The following is a 22,227-nucleotide window of genomic DNA, read 5'->3' as shown; positions in this document are numbered from 1 at the left end:
CAGGCAACATGGTAATTTATTCTGTGGTGACGAGGTGCTTTTGTTTCTCAGTGCAGGTTACTGAAGAAGAGAAAATGTGGAAGTCCTTGTTTTTTGTCATCTTGGTTTTGCTCCACTGCTGCTGCTGGACCACACATGGGGAAATCTTCACCTCCATTGGTAGGTTTAAAGATTTTACTCTGTTAAATTTAAACTTTTCACATACAGACTTTCATAGGAATTAAGAGGGCAAGGAGCAGCCAGGTCTTGTTATTCAGACGTTTACTGTTTTGGGGCATTTAGGTGTGTTAACACAATGCTAAGCAGGAAAGACATCAGTAATAATCTTGGAGAAGCGGTTGTTTGTGCCTATTAATATGGGAAGAGTTAAGAGGCTATTTCCAAAATATTTGGTGATTATTCTACTGTGAGAAAGATTATTCACCTGTGGAAAACATTTAGGATTGTTTACAGTTTTCCCGAAAGTTTACTAGAAGCTCAGAGAGCTACATACTCTACAGCTCGCTTAGTATGTTAAATGTCAAAGTTCATGCGAGTAGACTGAACAAGTCTGACTTGTTTGGAAGGATTGGCATTAAAAAGCCTCTTATTTCTCCAAAGAACATGTTGCATGGAAAATTGCATCTGAATAAACAACAAAAGTTCTGGAACATTTCTTGTGGAGGGAAAAAAAAAATGACCAAAGGGGAGAAATTTGGCCATAATGCACAGCCCCATGTTTAAAAACAAAATGCGTTTCAGCACAATTCCCCCATATCAGCTGTCACGGACAGTAGTGGAAGAGTGAGGATTTGGGTTTGTTATGCAACCAAATGAATTAAACCTTGGTTTACTTAATTTGTCCTCAATGCAGATAATGTGACACTGAGTGAAAACCTTGCCTGGACTGTGTTACACGGTTAATGTACACTAAATCAAAGTTATCAGGCCAAAATCCTTGAAGTTAGTTTGAAAGGCTGCATTGTTATATGATTCTTTGTAGAGGCAGGAAGAGTGTAAGTACAGTGGATTTGGATTAATTTGCTTAAATGACGTTTTGCCAAAATAACAAACTTTACCTTTTTAGCCACATAAGATTTTAATGCAATCCTCTAAGCATTTGCACAAGTGGTTTTTATGTTGACTAGTTATTGCACGTCATTACTATAAAAGTTCCACAATTCATGGCTTCATTTTAGCTTCAGCCTAAGAAAATGTGCACATGACACGAGAACAAAATGTATTGGTGTTTTAGTCAAACAGGACTTATCTAATGGATGAAAATGTGTAAGACCTATCTCGTACAACTTTGGTTGAGGCTTTCAACTGTATTAACACACCCAGATAGGACTGTGGTGTTTTGAATTATAAATGCAAGGATATGCTTAATTTGACTCAAATGGGGCCAGATGCTTCACACATGCTTTAAAGTCCTTTATTCATCTCTTTTGAACACGGTCAGGCCTAAGTGGAGATTACTACATTCAAATTCCCAATGAGGTTGCTCTTACTCTACTATTTTTTTAGGGTTCTTTTGTGCGACTGTTGGAGGCATCAGATATTAGAGCTGGAGCAGCCAGTTGAGACAATAGAAGCTGCTTAACCCATTTTCATATTGTCACTCTGCTTTTAGAAAAATTCTGATATTATCATTGTAGTGCTCATCTTACAGAATGAAACAGTGTTGCTGCATCTGGCATCCTTGGTTCAGTAATTGGATTACCTGTCTCTACATGTATACTGGAACAGGGACAATGTTCCTGTTAAATGACAAAGTCAAATTTGAACCATAGCTTAACTCAACTGTGCAACCATAAGAAGTGCTGAAAACAGAATACAGCAGGTGTAACTCGAGTAAAGTGGGAACTTTTATCTTGAAAAACTAAATCTGCATGTTACCTAAAACTTAAAGCATTTACAATATACAAGATGATGTTAAGATACAGCATGAATCTCCTGTGACAACTCTGCAGGCCAAATGACGGACCTGATCTACACAGAAAAGGAGCTGGTGCACTCTCTGAGGGAGTACATCAAAGCAGAGGAGTCCAAGCTTGCTGCAGTCAAAAGGTACGATCTGAAACCAGTTCAGCTTCAAGCTAAGCACCTTAAACTACTGCAGTACGGTGCAATTTTGAAGTATTTTACTGGAGTATATTAGTTTCACATGTTTTATACTACACCACCACAGCCTTTTAGGACTTCTTAATCTGTTATGCCACGTGTCGGCTCACCATGTGGGTTTTCATCTGCAGCCATTTGCACAGTACATGTGCAAATTGCTGCATGTAGTGTTTACTTAAGTTTAATTCTTGCAATCATATTTTTACCTGCTTTTAAGTCCCTGCAAATCAAGTTATGCTAATATGTTCATCTGTCTTTGGAATATGTACAATTGGGTTTGAATAATTAGGCATTTTGTCTCTTAGCTGGGCCAGCAAACTTGATGCACTGACCAGACTGTCCACCTCTGACCCAGAGGGGTACCTGGCCCACCCAGTAAATGCTTACAAACTGATGAAGAGACTCAACACAGAATGGTCAGAACTGGAGAACCTGGTTCTTCAGAACCCTTCTGATGGTAAGGAAAGGTTTTTATAGTGTAAAGGAAGATCAGACAGAAATGGTTTGATTCAGCTTTGCTTGTGGTATCAGTGTGTTGTTATGTAATCACTCCAGCTCAGCGTTAGTGCCATTCTTCCTGTCCTGTCTGAATTCATTCATTCTGTTTCATAGGAAGGGCAGCAGTCATCGTGTTTTATATGGGACTTAGTACAAGGAAGACTGAGTCCAAGTAATGAGCAGATGGAAATTTCTGCTGTGCAGATTCACCCCCTAAATGAACAGACGGAGTACAGAGCCCGTCATGATTCAGCTGCAGCTGTTCTCTATCTAAGCATAGTTTGGCCATGTTCTCGATTTGTGTGCATGTACGTGTCAAGACACAGGCCCATTTCTGTGTGAGGCAGATAAACAGCCTGAGTACGACCTCTACTGATCCTGCCTTCGTGGCAATAAATGGAAGTGAAGAGGGTGGAAGATTTTTTTTATTTATTTATTTAATTTTTTTTTTAATGTTATGTTTTCTTTTGCTTTTTCTTCCCTCTTGAGCAACACAAATGTATTCACATATCAGCAATTCAAAGGAAATTTAAAACAAATAGTTTCTTTTAAGCGTTGGTATAAAGCTAAAGAGAAAACTAATTTATTGTACAATCTGTCTTCTGTGATATTAGCTGTGCCATATTAAATTAAAACATTTATATTATGACAGTGTTATGCTTGTAGCACAGAGGGTACATGCTCTAATACTGGCAAAGGGAAAGAGATTGTATCCGCTTTATTTTGTTTATATACCCATTTACAAAACTGATTGAGAAGGGAATATTGTCTCAGTCTTAAGAGGGAAGATTATAGTCAGAATAGGTGAATTCTGGTGTTTATTTCCCTTCATGTTTGTGAGCAGGTGTTGTTTGGACTTGATCTTGTGTGTCTAAGAGATTTTACTGTCAGTCCACAGAATCAGTGTTGTTCTCTAAAACAATGTGACAAAGCTAAACTGACATAATTATTTAAAAAAAACTTACATCTCAATGATCTGGAAATGATGAGGGATTTTACTGCATTCTTACTGTAAATTATTTTAAACAGTTGAAGATCAACATGGTGCTAATTTTTGAGGTCAGTCAGTAATTCACACATATTTTTTTATTATCATCACCTTTCCCAGTTAAGGCCTTCTTATTGTCTTTCCAGGGTTCATCTCTAACATGTCGGTACACAGACAGTACTTCCCAGGTGAGGAGGACGAGACGGGTGCAGCCAAGGCTCTGATGCGTCTTCAGGACACATATCAGCTGGATTCTGAAGCATTTTCCAAAGGAAAGCTGCCAGGTAACTAAGGAGTGTACACTTGTTGTGTAAAGTCCAGTAAACACTGTGCAGTGTTCAGCTGCCCCAGATGAAAGATAACCAATGCGAAAGCATCTAAATCAAAGATCAAGACAACATCTTTAATCGTGGCTAAAATCTGTAGTCCTGCAGGACAGTGTGAGAAATTTAAAGGCAGCCGTTGTCACTGCTTTGTGACTGAAGACAGACCAGAGACAAATCTCTGAGCATTGGAAATGTAAGATGATCATTCTACCATGTGAATTCCACTAGGCCATATTTTTCCTCACCAGTCAATGAGAATGTAGCATGGAGCAACATGCTAATCCCTCCATGTTAGGTTGTGTAAAAACATAAGATTTCTGAATAGTAGATGGAAGCAACCCATAACTTGTGGAATTTAAACAAAGAAGCAAATCTGGTGGAGTTGTGAAAGCAGAGGATTTATCTGTATGACTTGCCCTCCAGTAATAAAAATAAGAAAAAAAGGAAAACCCTTGTAATCCAGAGATTACGTTGATCACACACCAATTACAGAGTTGTAATTTTTCAGTCCTTAAGCTCCTGAAATACCTAATTTAACATGACTCCTGAAATCCTTATTGATTTCTTTACAGTTGAATCCTCAATTTACCAGGCTTCATCATTGCACAGTTTGCACACATCAAGTAGGTATTTGTTTTTCTTATTAGTTTATTTGTACTTTTCAAACCCGTAAGTCTCCACTTGCAGTTAAAGGTACTTGAGTGAAGTGTATCATTCAAGCTTTAATTTGGTTATTTATGTGACCGTATATAAGAATAACAATCTAGTTGGGGAAATCTTTTTTTTTTTCTTTGATTACATCATACAGACACACACCGACACACACACACACACACACACACAGGCAGAAATCATAATCTACTCACAGTCAATTTTCCAAGGACACAAAATAAAGGATATAGACATTGCAGAACACACTGATGCTTACACTTTGGCCTTATTTACATGTTTTCTTGTTTGTTTGTTTTTTACAAATATTTAGTGAAATCCAAAATCTTAAATTCTTAAATAAATCTTAAAACTAAACAGGCTAAAAGCTATCTGTGTGGCTCTGAAAACTCTTGACTTAAGGCACCCATTAATCTCACTTTCTAGTAAATCTTTTTGATAAACAAAAAAAGATTAAACAAACAGAACGAGGTAAAAGCAAATTAACCGATTAGAAGAGAGACACAATATAATATACATGTAGAAACAGGGTGAGTACAAACACATAACAGAGAATCATTGGGGAAGGAGGCAAGATAAAAAATGTGAAACACAAAATAATCCCTCCACACAAGCTAAAACTCTGACACCAAGTTTATTAAGAGTGAGAATTGAATTTCTGATGAATTTCCACAATGTTAGTTATGACCTGAGCTTAACTTGCCCTGTATCTGCTGCAACTGGACATAGTTTTAAGGAAGGAAATGATTGGGGTCAGTTTTTAATGGTTCCAATCAAATTTCCAGTTCTTCATTCATAACCTGATGTGGTTTCTTTGAAGCAAAAAGTCCCAGCATTTACTTTTCAAATATTCACACACACATAAAAAAAAGAATTAAAAATGTCATTAATGACAGGACAAGATGTTTGGATGGTAATTTAGTTTAACTGAATGCATTTCCAGGTGTGCACTCCGACGCCGTGCTGACAGTGGACGACTGCTTCGACATGGGAAAGACGGCGTACAACGATGCAGACTATTACCACGCTGTGTTGTGGTTTCAGCAGTCCTTAAAGCAGCTGGATGACGGAGAGGAAGCTGTGGTCTCCAAAGCGGATATTTTGGACTACCTTAGCTACTCTGTTTACCAAATGGGTGACCTACCACGGGCCATTGAGCTGACACGCCGGCTGGTTGCTATCGGTAAGAAGCAGAAAAAACAGTCTTTCTTGAAACCATAAACAGTGAAAAATGAGCAAGTCTAGAGCTATTTTAAATATAACTGTTGAATTTATCACTTGCTTACCATGGTATGTACTTGTCACCCAACCAGTACAACCACAGTCCTCTTTTGTAACAAAATTGATGGGTTGCCTCTTTCATGCTTCAGTAGTCACTACAGTCCACCCTCCTCTATGAATGTGGTGATGCTCTTCACTTGCCAGAGCAGCAGGGTGTTGTCCGTTCTAAGTAAGGGCTTATGGTTTCAGTTATTTCTGCATCAAGGGCTCTGTGGGCAGCTGCAGGCCACTTTTTTAGAGATGTGGTATCATTCTTTGCGTCTCAAGTGAAGTCAGCTGAGGCACAGCAGATGCAGACAGCTGTTTTTTGCCATTAAGTGTGACAAAGTTAACATTAAAATGCCTATGCAACAGCTCATAAACACAGATTACCCAGTGCTTCACACAGAGTATTCTCATTTTTAAAAAGGTTGGTTGGTCACAGGTAGCTAGTCCGCTTGTTTTGTTAAGCTACTGTTTACATTTTTATTGACAGTACCCTTATTTACATTCTCTATTTATGTATTTATTTATAGAAAAATATTAAAAATGTCACTTGATTAAAGGTCTCCTCATGATCCACATAGTAAAAATTGGCAGCAGTCCTGGAGAATGTAAATAAAGCAAGCAAAGAAAAATAAAACAGGAAAAGACTTCGCCACACTAAGATTTTGTGGAATCACCTTTGGATAAACTTAGTAAGTATCACACAAATTTCCATCCACACTTGAAATAGTTTTTTGGCTGAGATCTTGTGTGAATGATAGAAGAATCAAACCACTGCTGCACATCCTAATTGTATTTATATTTTATAAATCTGGACTGAATTATTCTACAGAGCATGAAGATTCATTAACACATGGTTCAGTTTATGATTGTGAAACCTTTTATTCTGTTGGAGAAAATACAAATAAGGGGTAGTTTTAGGATTTTTTTTGGCATGCTGAGCACACCCCCAACCGATTACATACATATTACAAGTTAGAACAATGCTGCAGTATTCAACAATGATATCACACACCACATGTTTTCCTAATATCATGCAGCCCTAGTTCTAGTAAGTTACAGTATTTAAGGATAGTGTTAAAAGATAAAATTTTTTAGGTGATTTCACTTTGTTTTGTTTTTTTTGTTTTTTTGTTTTTTTTTTGTAAGTTGTTGATACTCCATTAGCTATTACAATCTAATATCATCTGTAAACCAGGGATTCGAGATTTCAAGATTTTTACACACAATATGTTACTGCCATACTTGCTGATGAGGATTAAGTGTGTTTTCATCTAATCTCCACAAGGGGGCATATTTGCTCTGTTCACCAACTTTCTTTGACGTCTAAACAAATGACATACGGGACATGCCAGAGATATGTTATGTATTCAGATGAGTTATTATAGTGAAAGTAGACATCTTGCACCATGTATTACTGTTTGTGTAAACACTTAATTAGAATTTAGCTGCTTAATTAGCAGCTAAAGATTAGCCTCTACCAGGCAGATATTTTATACTGTTGTATTTGTGTTGCATTGTAATACTGTATAAGCATTAGTTCTACTCGTCTACTGTCCCTGCATTTATAATAAATATATTGATAGGTTCCTCTGCATTTGCGTTTCAAATAAACCATTTTACTTTCCCATGTGGTACTGTGGAAAACACAGATTCAGCTGATACTTGGAACATGGAACACACTTGGTACACTGTTTGGTATTTTCATATGTAATCTCTGTGAGTTGATTTTACCAGCTGTAAACCTGCAACAGAAACTTTTTGTTTATAAAATGAAAAGAAATACTTAAAATTCAGGAGATTCTAAATGATTTTTCCAGTGGTTACTTTACATCTCTGAGAACAAAAAACCACGCAGAAAAAGGTTAAACAAGCTAAAGCTAGAAGTTAAAACTTTTGCCGTGTCAGAGGAGCGAAGCTTCTCAAAACTAGGTAGTGCAACTTCAGTGTTTCAAAGTTTATCCACTTCTCAGTTGAGATACTTACAACCTATTTTATTAACACTGACAGACTCTACCCATGAGCGGGCAGGAGGAAACCTCCGTTATTTTGAACAGCTACTTTCCAAGCAGCTCAGTGAGATGAACCGGGCCTATCAGCCTGCCTCTGAGGAGCCCATCCAGCTAGGGACCTACACCCGGCCAAAGGACCATCTTCCAGAGAGGGAGGCGTACGAGGCTCTCTGCAGAGGAGAGGGGCTCCAAATGGTAAGCCTTAATAAGAACATAATGGATAAAATAAGAAAGCTTGTGTAAGAGAGGCAAATGAAATATGTAATGTTTTCAGACATGTCTGATGTGGTACCAAAGAATAGATTGGTTGTGCTTTTTGTTTAAAAAAAAATGTAACAGTTTAATTATTTCTGGGTAATGATCTGATTTGTACATGTTAAAAAATAGATTAAAATTAAATAAAAAAAATGACAAAATAATTGATAATAATTGATAAAAGAAATACTACTTCATTTCTTTATGACTGAGAAAATTATACAGCATTAAAGGTCCCATATTATGCAAAATTCACTTTTTAATGGTTTTGGAACAGTCATACTGGTCCCCCCGCATGTGTAGGAGACCCGTAAGTGTGAAACTCTTTCAGGCGCTCTCTCTCCCCCCTGCTCCACCTCTAGGGAAGTAAGCGAGTTTGAAAGCGTGTACGTTATGACGTCATAAGGGACAATAACCACTCCCCACAGAGCGATGGACCCGCTTACCGGCTCTCAAAGCCCGCCCTCTAAAAATCACCTAGCGCCCAGTGTTTTTCCTTTTCGGCAACCCTCGTTAGCGGACATGGCTAAGCGACAGAAGCACTGTTCAGTTTGTGGCTGCATAAATGAACACGAAAACGTTTTTTTACTTCCATCCACTGAACCCACGAGGACTGAGTGGATTAATTTTATTTTTGGAGGAAATGTACCCGGAAAACTTCCAAAGGTTTTGCATGTCTGTGGCCAGCATTTCAAAGAGGACTGTTTCCACAACATGGGGGCATGGAAAGCAGGCTTCGCCAACCATTTGAAGCTGAAGCCAGGTTCAATACCAACTGTCCGTGACACAGCTGGAGAGGTAAGAGCTGGCAGTTATTTTATCGTTTCGGCCTTATTAGTCTGATAGCTTGAAAATATATTAGCACTGTTGTAAATGTAGCCAAGTCACTGTTTCTACTGTTTGTATCCGGTGCCATTGTGCATCAGATTGGTGAGCGTAGCTAGCTGTGTTCTCCGTGCGTCGCGGTTTGGGTCGGTAATGGGGGCTTCAGGAATGGGTTCCGGTGTTCCGGCGTTTGTTTATCCTTCACTACGCTGTAATCAGCGTCTAGTAACCGCTAAGGCCTAACCTGTCAATCACCTCATGACGGGCGATGCGATGGGCGGAGCCAACAGCTGAGCTGCTCCACCAGGGTTCCGCCCACCATAAACGGCACATTTCTGAAGCTGCTAAAAAGAGGGAGGTGAAGAGAAGCCGCTGCACTCAAACTGAGGGTCGATTTGTCCATACCATGGCGGAAATATTTCATTTAGATATTAATGAATGGTCTCAGATTGGGAATAAAGTGTATAATATGGGACCTTTAAATGACACCATTTCTCTGCAGCTTAAGCTCTGGTATGTTTGTAAGTTTTCTCACATTAACTGCTCTCTTCAGGTCTTTCCACAACATTTCTGTTGGACTGAAGTCATGATGGCCTGGTCATCGTGACACAAAGACTGTTCTTCGTTAACCAATCTATGATAGGACAGCTTGTGTTTTGAGTTGGAGTTGACTTGCTGCATGAGCCAGGCAGATGTCCTGGTGTTGCACTTAATTTCACATTGTAATATTACTCAATGGTGTCCAGCCGTCTTGACATATTGCAACAACTTGTGATGATGTTCCAAATGCTGCTGTGCATTCACGCTTTGTGCAGATCAAATGGACCCTTACTGTTCAGGGTGTTCCGTGTAAATGCTAACCCATGTGGCAATAAAGCACATGAAGTGAGCGGTGTGATGGTGGAAGGTAACAAGGGAAGAGGGGGAATATGTGGATGCAGAATTTTTATTTGGAACTATTTTGATTACAAGAGAGATGATGTACAACAAACACAGATACTCTGCGAGACATGCCGGATACCAAGCACCAGGGGACAAGTGGCAAATCGCTACCACCGCTTATGCTACCTACAGTATAACCACAAGGAGCTATAGATTAATCCAATGAGACAGCGGTCCACAGTTACTGATAAGGATATATTATCCGCCAATATCAAAGTTATTGAATTTTTCATCTTAGTTAGACATCAGTGCATTAATGCAAACTCTGCCTCATCTGTCTGAAGCTGCTTCAAAACTAACAATCCACACAAATTGGTTTATAACATATCAATAGTTGGTAAAGAAATATCTTAAACCTTTGAAAAGGCTGTTAATTTTCTATTTAATCTCTGGTCTTTGCATTTGCTTGGAAAAAATAACCCCCCCCCCCCCCCCCCCTTTTTTTTCTGTTTTTTTTTTTATTAACATAAAATTTGAAAAAAAAACACACTGCTGTGTTTTTACGAGATAAGGTGCTTGTCGTATTATTAATACATCATTATTATTGAATTTAGGCACAATGAGAAATTCAACTTGCTTCAATGCAAGCACTGTAAACTAGAAGGTCAATGTTTATAAATATTATCTGAGCTATAGAAACACTTTCAAGTCTTACTTTTTTGGAATCTTGGAGACAATGTTGAGACAGAGTTGTGTTCATTTTTCACCAAGATCTTGCATAGATCATGGGGAATACTGGCATGCATCAGCAACCCCAGTCTTTGAGGGCCGGTATCCTTCAGTTTTTAGATATTTCCCTAATGCAACACACCTAACTCAAATAAAATGGTTCTCCAACAGCTTGCTGTCTAGTTCTGCACAAGTCTCTTAATGGCTAATTAATTTGAATAGGTGTGTTGCAGCAGGTAAACAACCAATACCTTCACCTGTCCCTGAGGACCAGAGCTGCTGATCCCAGAAGTAAAGTCCAGGGATCTTCTGTCTCAGCTGCAAATGAAATGAAAAATGAAAACAGTAACATAGGGTTGAGAACTTCCTTTATCAAACACTGAGTCAAGGATGAGATGGAGCTGCATTTCAGTATAGTATGTGAGAGGAAATTTCAGTAAAGTATATAAGAGGCAGTTTCAGTATAGTGTATGAGAGGTTTTACTATAATGTGTGAATGATTTCAGTATGATATATGAGAGGTTTCAGTATAATGTGTGAATGACTCAAATTTCACATGTGTGTGAGAGGGTAATTCTGAATATTGTCTCAAACAGCCACACCAGCAATGAACGTATATCAGACAATATCTGGCTTCAACCACCTGAAAAAATTTATTTTAAAACATTTCAAAAGTTGGACTATTTTCTGTCCTCAGTCATTTATGGAAAATTAGTCCATGATGAGGTTTGAAGATGTGACTTCACAGCTGACTGCCCTTTACACGTTTAATTTAAACATGTAACCTACCTTCACCTCCTCTTATTAAGGTGTTTAACCCTCTCACCAGGAAACGTTTGATGGACTTCGCTTCACCTACAGCTGCGAATCCCACCCAAGAATATGAAGAGGAAGAGTAACTCTCACTTTCTCTGCAGATTTGCACAAACGTCCAGTTACTCTGTCGTCTCTGTGCTGCGGCTGCCTCCTCTGCAGGGAATAGAACGTAAACCCAGTGTAACATTTTTATCCATTTTCTTTAACAAAACAAAAAAGGACACTCCTGTCATTAAGAAAAATAACAGGAAATATGTCTGAATCGAATGGATTTGTAAAACCATGGATGCTGCAGATGTGAAACCTGCATCAGGCACCATGTAGCGGATAAATTAATCACTCTGTTAGAAATTTGCTAATTGCAACATCTTAAATTGCGATTAAATTGCGAGTTTCGATTTAAAAACTATTAATGGTTTAGCCCTATTTTGTTGACTTGAATTTACTCCATTCAAACATAATCTAAGTGTGGATTGGTGGATTCTAAACTCTTTAGTTATGTTATCATAAAACATTTTTTTGCTTGATGAGCAGCTATTTTTCTGAGTTTAAGTATTTGAGGTCTAATGCCAGAAATCTCATTAGGTCATGCTACAGCTGGACTTCCATAAACTTGTGTTGTAAAGCTCAGAGTGAGAGGTTCCTGTTGTTTTTAATACTTTAGTGTTTGAGCCAGATTCTCATTGTCAAATCTTACACTTTATCCTGCTGTGGAGGCAGAGACAGGATGGATAGTTTTAAGAGGTGTCTGCAAAGTGTAAAATCTGTTATTTTTTTGTTGGCTTTTCTCTCAGTTGCAACAAAAGTAGGCTGTACACACTTGATAGAACAATGGCTGACATAAACAGTATTCAGTCTGTTCATTTCTCATATACTTTTTATTATTTCTTTATTTTTTTATCAGAATGAAGCGAGGCGGAGCCGTTTGTTCTGTCGCTACCATGATGGTAAAAACAACCCTCGTCTCCTGCTGAAGCCTGTAAAGGAAGAAGATGAATGGGACAGCCCCCACATTGTTCGCTACCTGGACAGTCTGTCAGATGAAGAGATTGAGAAGATTAAAGAGCTGGCAAAACCCAGGGTGAGAACAACAATAAAGAATTTTAGGTGTTTGATTTGAATTTGATAGGACAGAAGTTGCAGTATCATTACTCTGGATAGTGGCTGTTAGGTGTAAATGAGGTGCATTTAAATAATGTTGATGAACACTTGAAGGAACCTTTTCAATCAGCTTTCACTGTTTAAATTACGGAATTGTTTACCTTCCCTGATTTTTAACTCGTACAACTAATCAGCCCCGTTAGAAGATGCATGCTTAGAACATTTCTACAAAACAAATAACATATTTATTTATTGATTTTTTTTTTAACTACAAAAAATATTTTCCATTTGCAGCCAGAAGGAAAATATTTATTTTCTCTCCATGTTAGACCATGGGGACTCATGACATGCCAGGCTTTGTAATAAACTCAGGCTTACTCATTCACTAACTACTGCACGTTGTGTTGATCTTTTAGAAAGTCCTCTTAATGCTGGCGAAGAAATATGCATGCTATTACTAATTTCTGACGTTAATTATCCATTAACTATTTCTGACCTTTGTCGTCTCTCAGTAGTAATTATGGTATTAGGTCTAGAAAAAACACCCAGATCTGGGAAAACTACTTTCTCTTTTCATCATGTCTATGTGTGAAATGGCTTTCAAAATACCATCAGCTCACAGACTCCCCTCTTTAGATAAAGGTCTTGTTACTGGTATTTATGTTTATGTTTTTTCTCTTGTGGGTTATTTTTTTTTCTTTTGTGTTCTGTTGTTTCTTTACTAACACACTGTTTGGCTGCCAAATTCCTGGAAAAACAGCTTTTGTATCACAGAAAAAACTTTCCTGGAAATATATTGAAAAAAAAACTTTCACACCTGTTTTTAGATATACTTCCAGTGCAATATTTTTACAACATTGTTACTTGGAAACAAACTGTTAAGACTAAGATTGAATGCAGATGGTGGATGAGCTTTGCACTTCCTGCAAGTTCTGTCGGATTTAAAAGGATGATGCAATATCATGTCATTTTTATTACTGAAGGAAATTTCTTAATCGGGAACTCTTTCTTGTTTTTAACACATTACAAAGTGTTAGAAGATTAATCTATATACTTTCAGCCAGCGTACATATATTTCTACCACGTGGTGCATTCCACTCTGCAGCAATAAAACAAGATATTTCATGTGAGGTACACGGATACAGCTTGCTTTTAATATTTTTAAAGGCACATCATAATCACTACATATCACAATATTTAACTTATAAAACATGAAGAACATCAAGCCATGATAGAAACTGTACAAAAGAATAATTTTTGCTACCTGGATGTATTTAATTTGTTTTTAAGATAACAGTGAGGTAAACATAGTGGTTATTGTGCAGTATTAATGGGTGTCCATACAAGAAAAAAATTCTTTGGCCAAAATGGAAAGAAATTCTTTAATTCTTATTTTATGTTTTATTTATTTATTTTTATTTTTTTTTAAGCTTGCTAGAGCTACTGTTCGAGATCCCAAAACAGGAGTTCTGACCACAGCCAACTACAGAGTTTCAAAAAGGTACGTCATTAATAGCAAGGGCAGCTCAAAAAATCTGGTATTTGTAGTATAAGTTTTAGACTTGAAGTAGAAAATGTTGTAGTTTTGGTTTTTACAGGAGGAAAGATTTACATGAAGTTTGTTAGTTTGTTTTGGTCCTTTTTAAAGAAAAAATAAAAGGCCAGGACATAAATTGTGCTAAGGGAAAATGATGAGCCTTTCATAATAACTGGTATTATGTTGAAGTTAGTGGTGAAAATAAGTGATTCTCTGCAGTGCAGTCATCAGAATGAAGGTTGGATCAGGCCGGGAAGGGATCTGAATTGTAAGTTCTTAGTATTTGCTTTTGGATTTAGAAGTAAAAAGATTTCTGGCTAGAGAGAAGGAATGATTAAAGTTAAACATACTTAGAAAAACCTACACTATAACAGTTTTTTAAAGAAAAGAAAAACACTGAAATAACTAATAATAAATGGCTGATTGCTGGTGAGAAGCAGGTATCAAATTAGAGTAAGTAACCCTACAGCTAATGTTAGGGAAACACACAGGAAAATTAATGAAAGGTAGTTTTTCTCTCGTTTTTCTCTAAATTTTGATGATAGTCAACTTAAGCTGAAATAAATGTTCAAGAATGCAACTGAAAGTTTTTCAAAAATACATTTGAAGTTTTTAGATTAAATTTGGGATGTATTATTCTTGTTATTATTGCTATTATTTGCTCCTCAAACTAGATTATTAAAAAAGATCTAGGTGATTTATACAGATTTGTATTTACCCCAGGCCTTGTTTCTAAGAGTTACAGGTTAAATAGTACTAAGCTTGATGTCCATATAGTTTAAAGTGTGTGTGCATTGTGTACTTATTGCATTTTGGTTTTCTCAGTGCATGGTTGGAAGAAGAGGAAGACCCGGTCATTGAAAGAGTTAATCAGAGAATAGAGGACATCACCGGTCTCACAGTAGAAACTGCAGAGTTACTGCAGGTATTGTACTCTACCCTGCTTAAATAATCATTAGCCACACATTTAACAGGAAGCATCTGTCCTGTGTAGCTGTAATTTATATGCATGCGCTTGCAGATTTGTTCACACACACTTGTAAAAAACACAAGTTAACAGAGTAGTGTCCTGATGAAAATGGCGAAGACCTGAGCTAATGTTTTTGTGTGTGAAGATTTTGAACTTTGAGACTGCTTCACTAACAACGGAAGTGAATAAACAGTTTCATGGAGCATTTTGGATTTCCGATTGAGGTGCCAGAATAACCATTCTGGGGTTTGCAACGGTCACAGGTCCTTCAGTAGGATATCTGGGTTCTTCTTAGGTCATGAATAGGCCATGCCTAAAGAAACTTAGCATACCAGGGTATAGATTTTCTGATGTTGGACAAACTTGGACATCCTGCTCTGAAGAACAGGTGATTATTATATATCAATGATTAGTTATTCTGGTACTCTGGGTTCAAACATGCCACAAGACTGTATCAAACCAAGACAGAAAACAGGCAACATCCTCAGGCAGAGGAGCAGAAGAGCCAGGGATCGATAAAGTGAATTACCTTTTAAAAGTTAGAAGTTACACTTGAAGAAGTTATAGGTTACTCAGTCAATAAACAGGCTTGAAATGCTTATGTAAATTAATTTAAATATTGTTGTATCAAATAATAATAATGTCCCTGCCGCACTGATTTTGTATATGGCAGAATTTGACCTAATTGAACTTAACGAAGGCAATCATGGGCCAAAAACTGAAGTTAAAAAGGCAAAAAAAAAAAAAGGAAAAAAGGTTTTATACTAATAACTGAAAGCAAGATTTTGAAGGTATGAAAAGGATCATTTTTATCATGTTGCTGAATGGTTTATGCTCAGTTTTCTTTACAGTGTTCAAAGAATAAAAAGTTACGTTTAGCCACAGAGTGTTTCCAGAATAAATATCAGTTCACATTTTCTCACTTAAGAGTTACTAACTGTGTTACAGATTGCAGCACTAAGGTTGATGCCATGGGACTGTGTGTCCTGCTGCAACAGAAGAACAGTCCTACACGCTCTGATAACGATAAAACAGATTACAAAAATCTACCTTTATCCTGATCTTTTTGCTTAATGTAAAGACTTCATAATCACATATAATTCTGTTATGTGCACAAGCTAAATCATAAAACCATGAGAATGACTCACAAACGATTGTTTTAATTATCTGTTTTTTGAATTTCGTTGCATGTGACTGACTAGGTTGCAAACTATGGAGTTGGCGGACAGTACGAGCCCCATTACGACTTCTCACGGGTGAGTTTATTTTAGTTTTGATGCAACTTTATGCATACAAGTTGTTGTAAAAACTGCAGTGATTTTCCTTAAATTCTCCTTTAATATAAACCCTGATCTTCTCTTTAGATGTCTGTGTTGTTTCCTCTTTGAGATGTGTGTTAAATTTGTCAAATTTTGGCAGATTTACCCACTTTTCAGGCCCCCTCAGCTACTTAAAAACAAAGAAAAAATAATACACGTGTTGCAACTTTAAGACAAACTTTAGCTATATCATATAAAAGAGAGTTGCCAATATTATTTTGTAGTTATTTATAATTTTGACCTTCTCACTTATTTACCGCTGAGTCTGTTTGTACATACAGAGCCATAATAACGCACAGATAAGAACAGGATTTTCTTAGAGCAGGGGAGCAGACTTATGCCAGGGTTGAGTTATCTTTGCTGCTTTTCTTCTACAGTTTCAGACTTGTTTTTATCACCTAATAACAAAAAACAGAGAAGTATGAATGAAAGCAGCTTTATTAAGAAATCAGTTGGATTAACACTGTATATGTTAGAACAGAGAGTAGGAGAGAGGCAAACAGTTGTGAAAGGCATCATGTAAAAAGAAGATAAGATATAATCTCTCTGCTAATCAACATATGAGATGTTTTAATGACATTTAGATCCTTTTTAGAAACGATTGGTACGACTCTTGTACACATAATCCATTACATAAAACTAAGCAGGTGGTGTTTGCAAATACTACATTGGTGTTATTGGCTAATGTCTATTATACAGTTGTGGCTCACAAATCTCCTAAACACAGGAACATAAGAAGTAATGAGAGAAACAGAAGCTGAAGGGATGTCTCTGCAGAACAATGGTTTATGATTCTGTATGTTGTCCTTTCTTTAAGGATATTAATTTAAAGACAAAACTGTTTAGCACCTCTTTAAGACATAAAGAGGGTGCAGCTGTGCTGTTATACATTAGGCTTGAAGCTGTTTTAACTAAAAGCTTTTAAATTGTTGCATATAAAGGAATACATCTAGATTTAAATGTAGATTGTGCCCTTAGTGGCCGGCTCCAAATGTGAGTCTTTTTCAAGATGGGTTAAACATATAAACATCTGTTGCAGCGTCCTTTTGACAGCAACCTCAAGGTCGATGGAAATAGACTTGCTACCTTCCTAAACTACGTAAGTAATGTGTATTGTTTTTATTATGTATTTTCACTCTTAAATTTTATCTTTATAGAAAGATGAGCCTGATGCTTTCAAAAGATTAGGCACTGGAAATCGAGTGGCAACTTTTTTAAACTACGTAAGTACGTGCTTTCAGTCGCCGCTGACTGAAGGCCAGCAATGAAAGCCTCATGAAATCCATCCTTTTGTTCGGACATAAGCATAAGCTCTGGTTCAGTCTTGGGCTTGGATTGATTGACTTCTGTAGAAATTGTGCCATTATAAATGTTAAACTCCCCTCTTAAATCACTTGTCATGTTGCAAAGACTCAAATATTTCTAACAGTGTAAAGATTTTAAGCAACAAGTTGTGTTTGAGACATACCCAGGCATCAGGAAGTCTGCAGACAAGTATCTAAAAAAGTAAATCTTTTTTGTCAATCAGTTTGAGTGCATATTGTGGAGAGTTCTGCTGGCCTTTTATCTTTAACACACTAATAAACGTACCAGTATTCGTTTTGCTCTAATTAAAATTAAACGGTGTAATGGTTATTTTTTTACGTAATATTTGCAAATTAAAAACATGAACCAGGCTGAAGAGGAAAAAAGATGATCTTGGTTCAAGAGCAAAATATGCAAAAATGTGACATACTTTTTGTAGATGTGTGAATGCATGTGACGCATGCAACTCTGAAGGCGCCATTAATCCCAGTTTGTAGCAACATAAACTGTAAAATGCACACTGTACAAAGAATGTCTTGTAAGTAAAATTTGGGGTAAAAATAGAAAATATTTGTGGAGTGTCAAAAATGGTTTTATGCTCAAAACCAAAGTCTACAAAGTTTCTATCCTTTGTGTCCCTCTGTGGTTTCTCTTTTAAAAGTTTTGTCTTTTAAAAGAAAAACCATGTCGAATGTCGGTTTTACATTCGGTTTTGCAACATTTTCATTTTGGACTGGTCCCACGATTAGATTTGATTACAATTATCAACGATTTGATTAGATTCAGCGATGCATCACTATGTCGCATCCTAAATTTCTCCATTAATAAATATAAGCAGTCAGATAATTATGAGCTCCTTGTTTATTCATAATTATTTCAGAAATCAATCTAAGTGTCCTGATATTAACAAACATTATAAACATGTAAACAGTGTTATTATTTTCAACTTCATTATTGAACTTTATTGTTCCAATTGCCAGAAAATAAAGAAACATTATTCCTATACTGTGATGTTTTGTTATCAAAAATGGTTAAGCAGCCCTCTAGTGGCGAGATTTTTAGCAGTAACGCAGTGTGTTTTGTCCCTTCAGTTTTTCTGTAGTCCTTTGAGACAGAATATGGAAGCTAAGAAGATGTTTTTCATGTTCTCCTTTATAGCCAGAAAACATTTGCCTGTATGTATTCTAGTCAATTTGTAGTTGAACAGAATATTGTTGAGGTAAACATTTGTTAATGGACATATTTGATTTGATGACAGATCATGCAAACCACTAGCTTACCAATGGTATTTTCCATTTAAGTTAGCATTAGGCTAACTTAAAGTTTTTTAGACATTTTCACTGTTATGTGTCCGGTTTCTTGATTTCATCCAGAAAATTAATGTATTTCCAGAGTGATACAGACGGCAGAATTCATTACATTACTTATAATCGATTGTATTTTGTTGCTGCATTGATGCAGAATCGTCCACGTACTGCATCACGAAGCATCGTAGAAACAATTAAATCCGACACCCCTAGTTACAGTATCCAAGGTTTGTTCATAAAGTATGGACAGGGTAAAACTAAGTATTTCAGGACAGAATATCTCAGATAATAGCAGAAATTACAAAAATGATGTTATGATGTGCAATTTGTACATGAAAACATTACAAATAATCAGAAATTAGTTTAATTCTAGTAACTGTTCTAAAATGGCATATTTTAAAATTCTGTATGATGCTTAAACATGTGCAATATGAGGTAAATACCTCACAAATAAACAGCCGTGAGAAGTTATGATGAATCATCGCACAACAGTAACAGAAGCATGCATTTTATCAAACGGCATGATTTCTATCATAACCTGCTTCTCCTTTGATTTGGCATCCTAAAATTTTGTTTCTTCAGATTTTACTGTAATATCATCTTTGACATGAGAACAAAGTGATTAGATTGCACCGGTTAACGGTGAAGTTAACTTAGTCTCACAAAAAACTTTTTACACACATAAACACAGTTTAGTTGACATCAACCACTGTTCACACAAATATATTATTACATACTCCTCTGGGTAGTTTAGTGGCATAACCCAGGATTGGGACAGACGATTGCAATATTTTTTCACAAAGTGTCAAAATCAAATCTGTGACACCTTTTCTTGGGGGCTTATTTATTAAATTCCTTCAATGTCTCGATTTACACGTATTATTAATCTGAACACACATCAATGCACACTCCATTTTGACTGTTTGGCCTGTGGCATTAATTCTCCTTTTAAGATAATTGGTATGATGTGTCTGTGCTTTGAGAAAGTTTTCACACATTTTACTTTATTTTCCCAGATGAGTGATGTGGAGGCGGGAGGTGCTACGGTCTTTCCTGACTTTGGGGCAGCAATCAGGCCTAGAAAGGTAACAACAGGGTGCTGTGTTTGTGTTTACATGACTAGAGTGTATATGAAAGAGAGCGCTATGAAGTTTTATTCTATTGTTTTGACTGTTTGCATTGTTGGTGCCTCCAGGCTGCTAGCTTGCCTAAACATTATTGGGTTTTACTGATGGTAATTTGCCACCAATTTTGAAACCAATTGGTCTGCATGATGCTGCAACAAATATATCCAAGCATGAAACCCATAATACTCAAGGTTATCTGTAACTGATCTTTCTTGTGTTGCATTTCTTTCCGATTGTTTTAGCCTTTTTGTCATTTCTCCACAGGGGACATCAGTGTTCTGGTATAATCTCTTCAAGAGTGGAGAGGGAGACTACAGGACCAGACATGCAGCCTGTCCTGTTCTTGTAGGAAGTAAATGGGGTGAGTCAGTTCAGATGAGATGCAGTTTTACAAAAGGCTACAGAAAGTGAGGTATTATACCAATGTAAAAACAGTGTCCTCAAAACATTGTCATATTGTCACAACCAAGCATACAGTAGTGCTGTAAAAGCTACCAGCTGGCAAATCATGTTTTTACATGTTAAAGCTTATCAAAAGCAGAAATGTGCATAGTTGCTTACAACTTGAGAATAATGAGATCCTCTATATATTTTACCTGAGGACACCATCTCCTCTGTCACAGTGTATGGGAGATGAGAAATGGAAGTAACATGCAAACCTACACAAAGTTCTTGTACAGTTTCCTGATCCCTTAGCATCTATTAAAGGTTTCTTCTTTCAGACAAAGGTTAAGGTAGATGTTCGTTGTGTTTCAACTGGAAACTGCAGTCTTCCTAAGTTTTCCTAGGCGTCGCCATTTCTCTAGGCGTCTCCCTGGCTTGCTTTCTATTGTCTCCTTGATCCATCTTTTATATTTGTTAGTCTCTGATCCGATGATGTGTGTTTTGTCTTAGTCCGTGATGTGGTTATTGTGTTTGCAGTAATCCTGTATGGCAAATTTGTTTTGTTCATGTTATGCTTTTTCTTTTTGAATTCCTTGTAAACCGTCTTGCTGTTTCCTTCTCACATTCTTTTTGATGTTTCTTCTCTCTTATATTGAATGACCTCCCTGTTTCTCCAACAAATTTCTTGTTGCATGTCTTGCACGGTATCTCATACATGATGTTGCATTTTTTCTTCAGTTCTGCTTTGGCCTTGGGATGGACCAGTAACTGTCTTAATTTTGTGTGTGGTTTTACTACTGTGTTTTGTATTTTTTCATTGCATGCTGTAGTGGTTCTATAGTATAGTCACTCTGTCCATTGCCCATGTCGGGTAAGGGCAGCGTGCGAGTGCATAACGGATGTGTTTTTCCTCCTTCTGTCTTCTTCCTCCGTGAATAAACTGTCCTGTTCGTAGAGTGGGCTGACTACTGACAATTTATGTTCTGTGGGGTGTTCGGATGTCCAGAGTAAATATCGATAGGTGTGTGTTGGTTTCCTGTATAATATTTTTATTCCTCCCTGTGATAAATTTCCATGTTCAAGAAAGCTATGGTTCTGTTTGTTTATTTTTTCCATATGTCATCTTTATGGCTGTGTGTGCGGCGGAGGGCGTGGCCAAGCTGGTGGATCTGTCATGTCAGGTTGGCCACTCCTAGAATAACAGCTGATAAACAACATGTCACAGCTGTCAGATGAGCTTATGAGGAAGACCGCAGTTGCCAGTCGAAACATGTCAAAGTAAAACAACGAACATCTTCTACCTTAACCTTTATCTGAAAGAAGAAACCTTTAATGTATTAAAGAAGAAGACAAAATGAACCTTTCAGAGCTATCCCTCAGTATCATCATTTACTATAAAAGATTATGTCTGAACCATAACGCAGATCAGTGCAACTTCCGCACGGAACAAACAGAACGCTACACCACGCGTGTTCCCACTTTTATTGCTTTGTTTTGGTTCCGCGTGAGTTGCAGATGAACCGTGTTAGAGTGGGACAGTACAGCAGAGGAAGAGTTATTCCCTCAAAAAAACATATTAAGTCCGTAAGTAACGAGATGTTTTTTAAAGTAATGTTTAAAACTTTTTTATAATGTAGTTTCCACAAAGAAGACTCCCGAGTCCAGGTAGAGGTCCTTTAGCCTTTTCCATCTGTTTTCTCTAAGAGAAATCTGGCGTTAATGTGTAGGATTGATTTATTTACACAGCAGAGGAGATTTAGTTGGAATGAGACTTCTTAGTTGCTTTACTTTGTTGTAATATTGTTGGC

At 37.1% G+C, this 22,227-nt stretch overlaps 1 protein-coding gene across 6 annotated transcripts in view; it reads left to right on the top strand.

Annotated features, from left to right (window-relative positions):
* The window catches only part of LOC121654478 (prolyl 4-hydroxylase subunit alpha-2-like), a 32,719-nt gene that overhangs the window by 5,737 nt on the left and 4,755 nt on the right, over positions 1–22,227 (top strand). Inside the window, exons 2-15 of one of the 6 annotated variants that reach the window (XM_042008644.1) lie at positions 52–159; positions 1,953–2,049; positions 2,409–2,560; positions 3,736–3,873; positions 4,488–4,538; positions 5,528–5,767; positions 7,861–8,057; positions 12,274–12,450; positions 13,901–13,971; positions 14,833–14,932; positions 16,180–16,233; positions 17,454–17,519; positions 19,925–19,993; positions 20,300–20,396. In XM_042008644.1, coding sequence (XP_041864578.1) covers positions 75–159; positions 1,953–2,049; positions 2,409–2,560; positions 3,736–3,873; positions 4,488–4,538; positions 5,528–5,767; positions 7,861–8,057; positions 12,274–12,450; positions 13,901–13,971; positions 14,833–14,932; positions 16,180–16,233; positions 17,454–17,519; positions 19,925–19,993; positions 20,300–20,396 — 1,594 coding nt within the window. In that variant the 5' untranslated portion in view covers positions 52–74. Of the gene's footprint in view, positions 1–51; positions 160–1,952; positions 2,050–2,408; positions 2,561–3,735; positions 3,874–4,487; positions 4,539–5,527; positions 5,768–7,860; positions 8,058–12,273; positions 12,451–13,900; positions 13,972–14,832; positions 14,933–16,179; positions 16,234–17,335; positions 17,396–17,453; positions 17,520–19,924; positions 19,994–20,299; positions 20,397–22,227 lie in introns of all 6 variants that reach the window. The other 5 variants (XM_042008645.1, XM_042008640.1, XM_042008641.1 and 2 more) reach the window with 5 other exon arrangements.

Source organism: Melanotaenia boesemani, chromosome 15 (genome assembly GCF_017639745.1).
Source record: "Melanotaenia boesemani isolate fMelBoe1 chromosome 15, fMelBoe1.pri, whole genome shotgun sequence".
Lineage (NCBI taxonomy): Eukaryota > Metazoa > Chordata > Actinopteri > Atheriniformes > Melanotaeniidae > Melanotaenia > Melanotaenia boesemani.
Note: the sequence above shows the minus strand (reverse complement) of the source record. Positions and strands in the feature narration are given on the sequence as shown.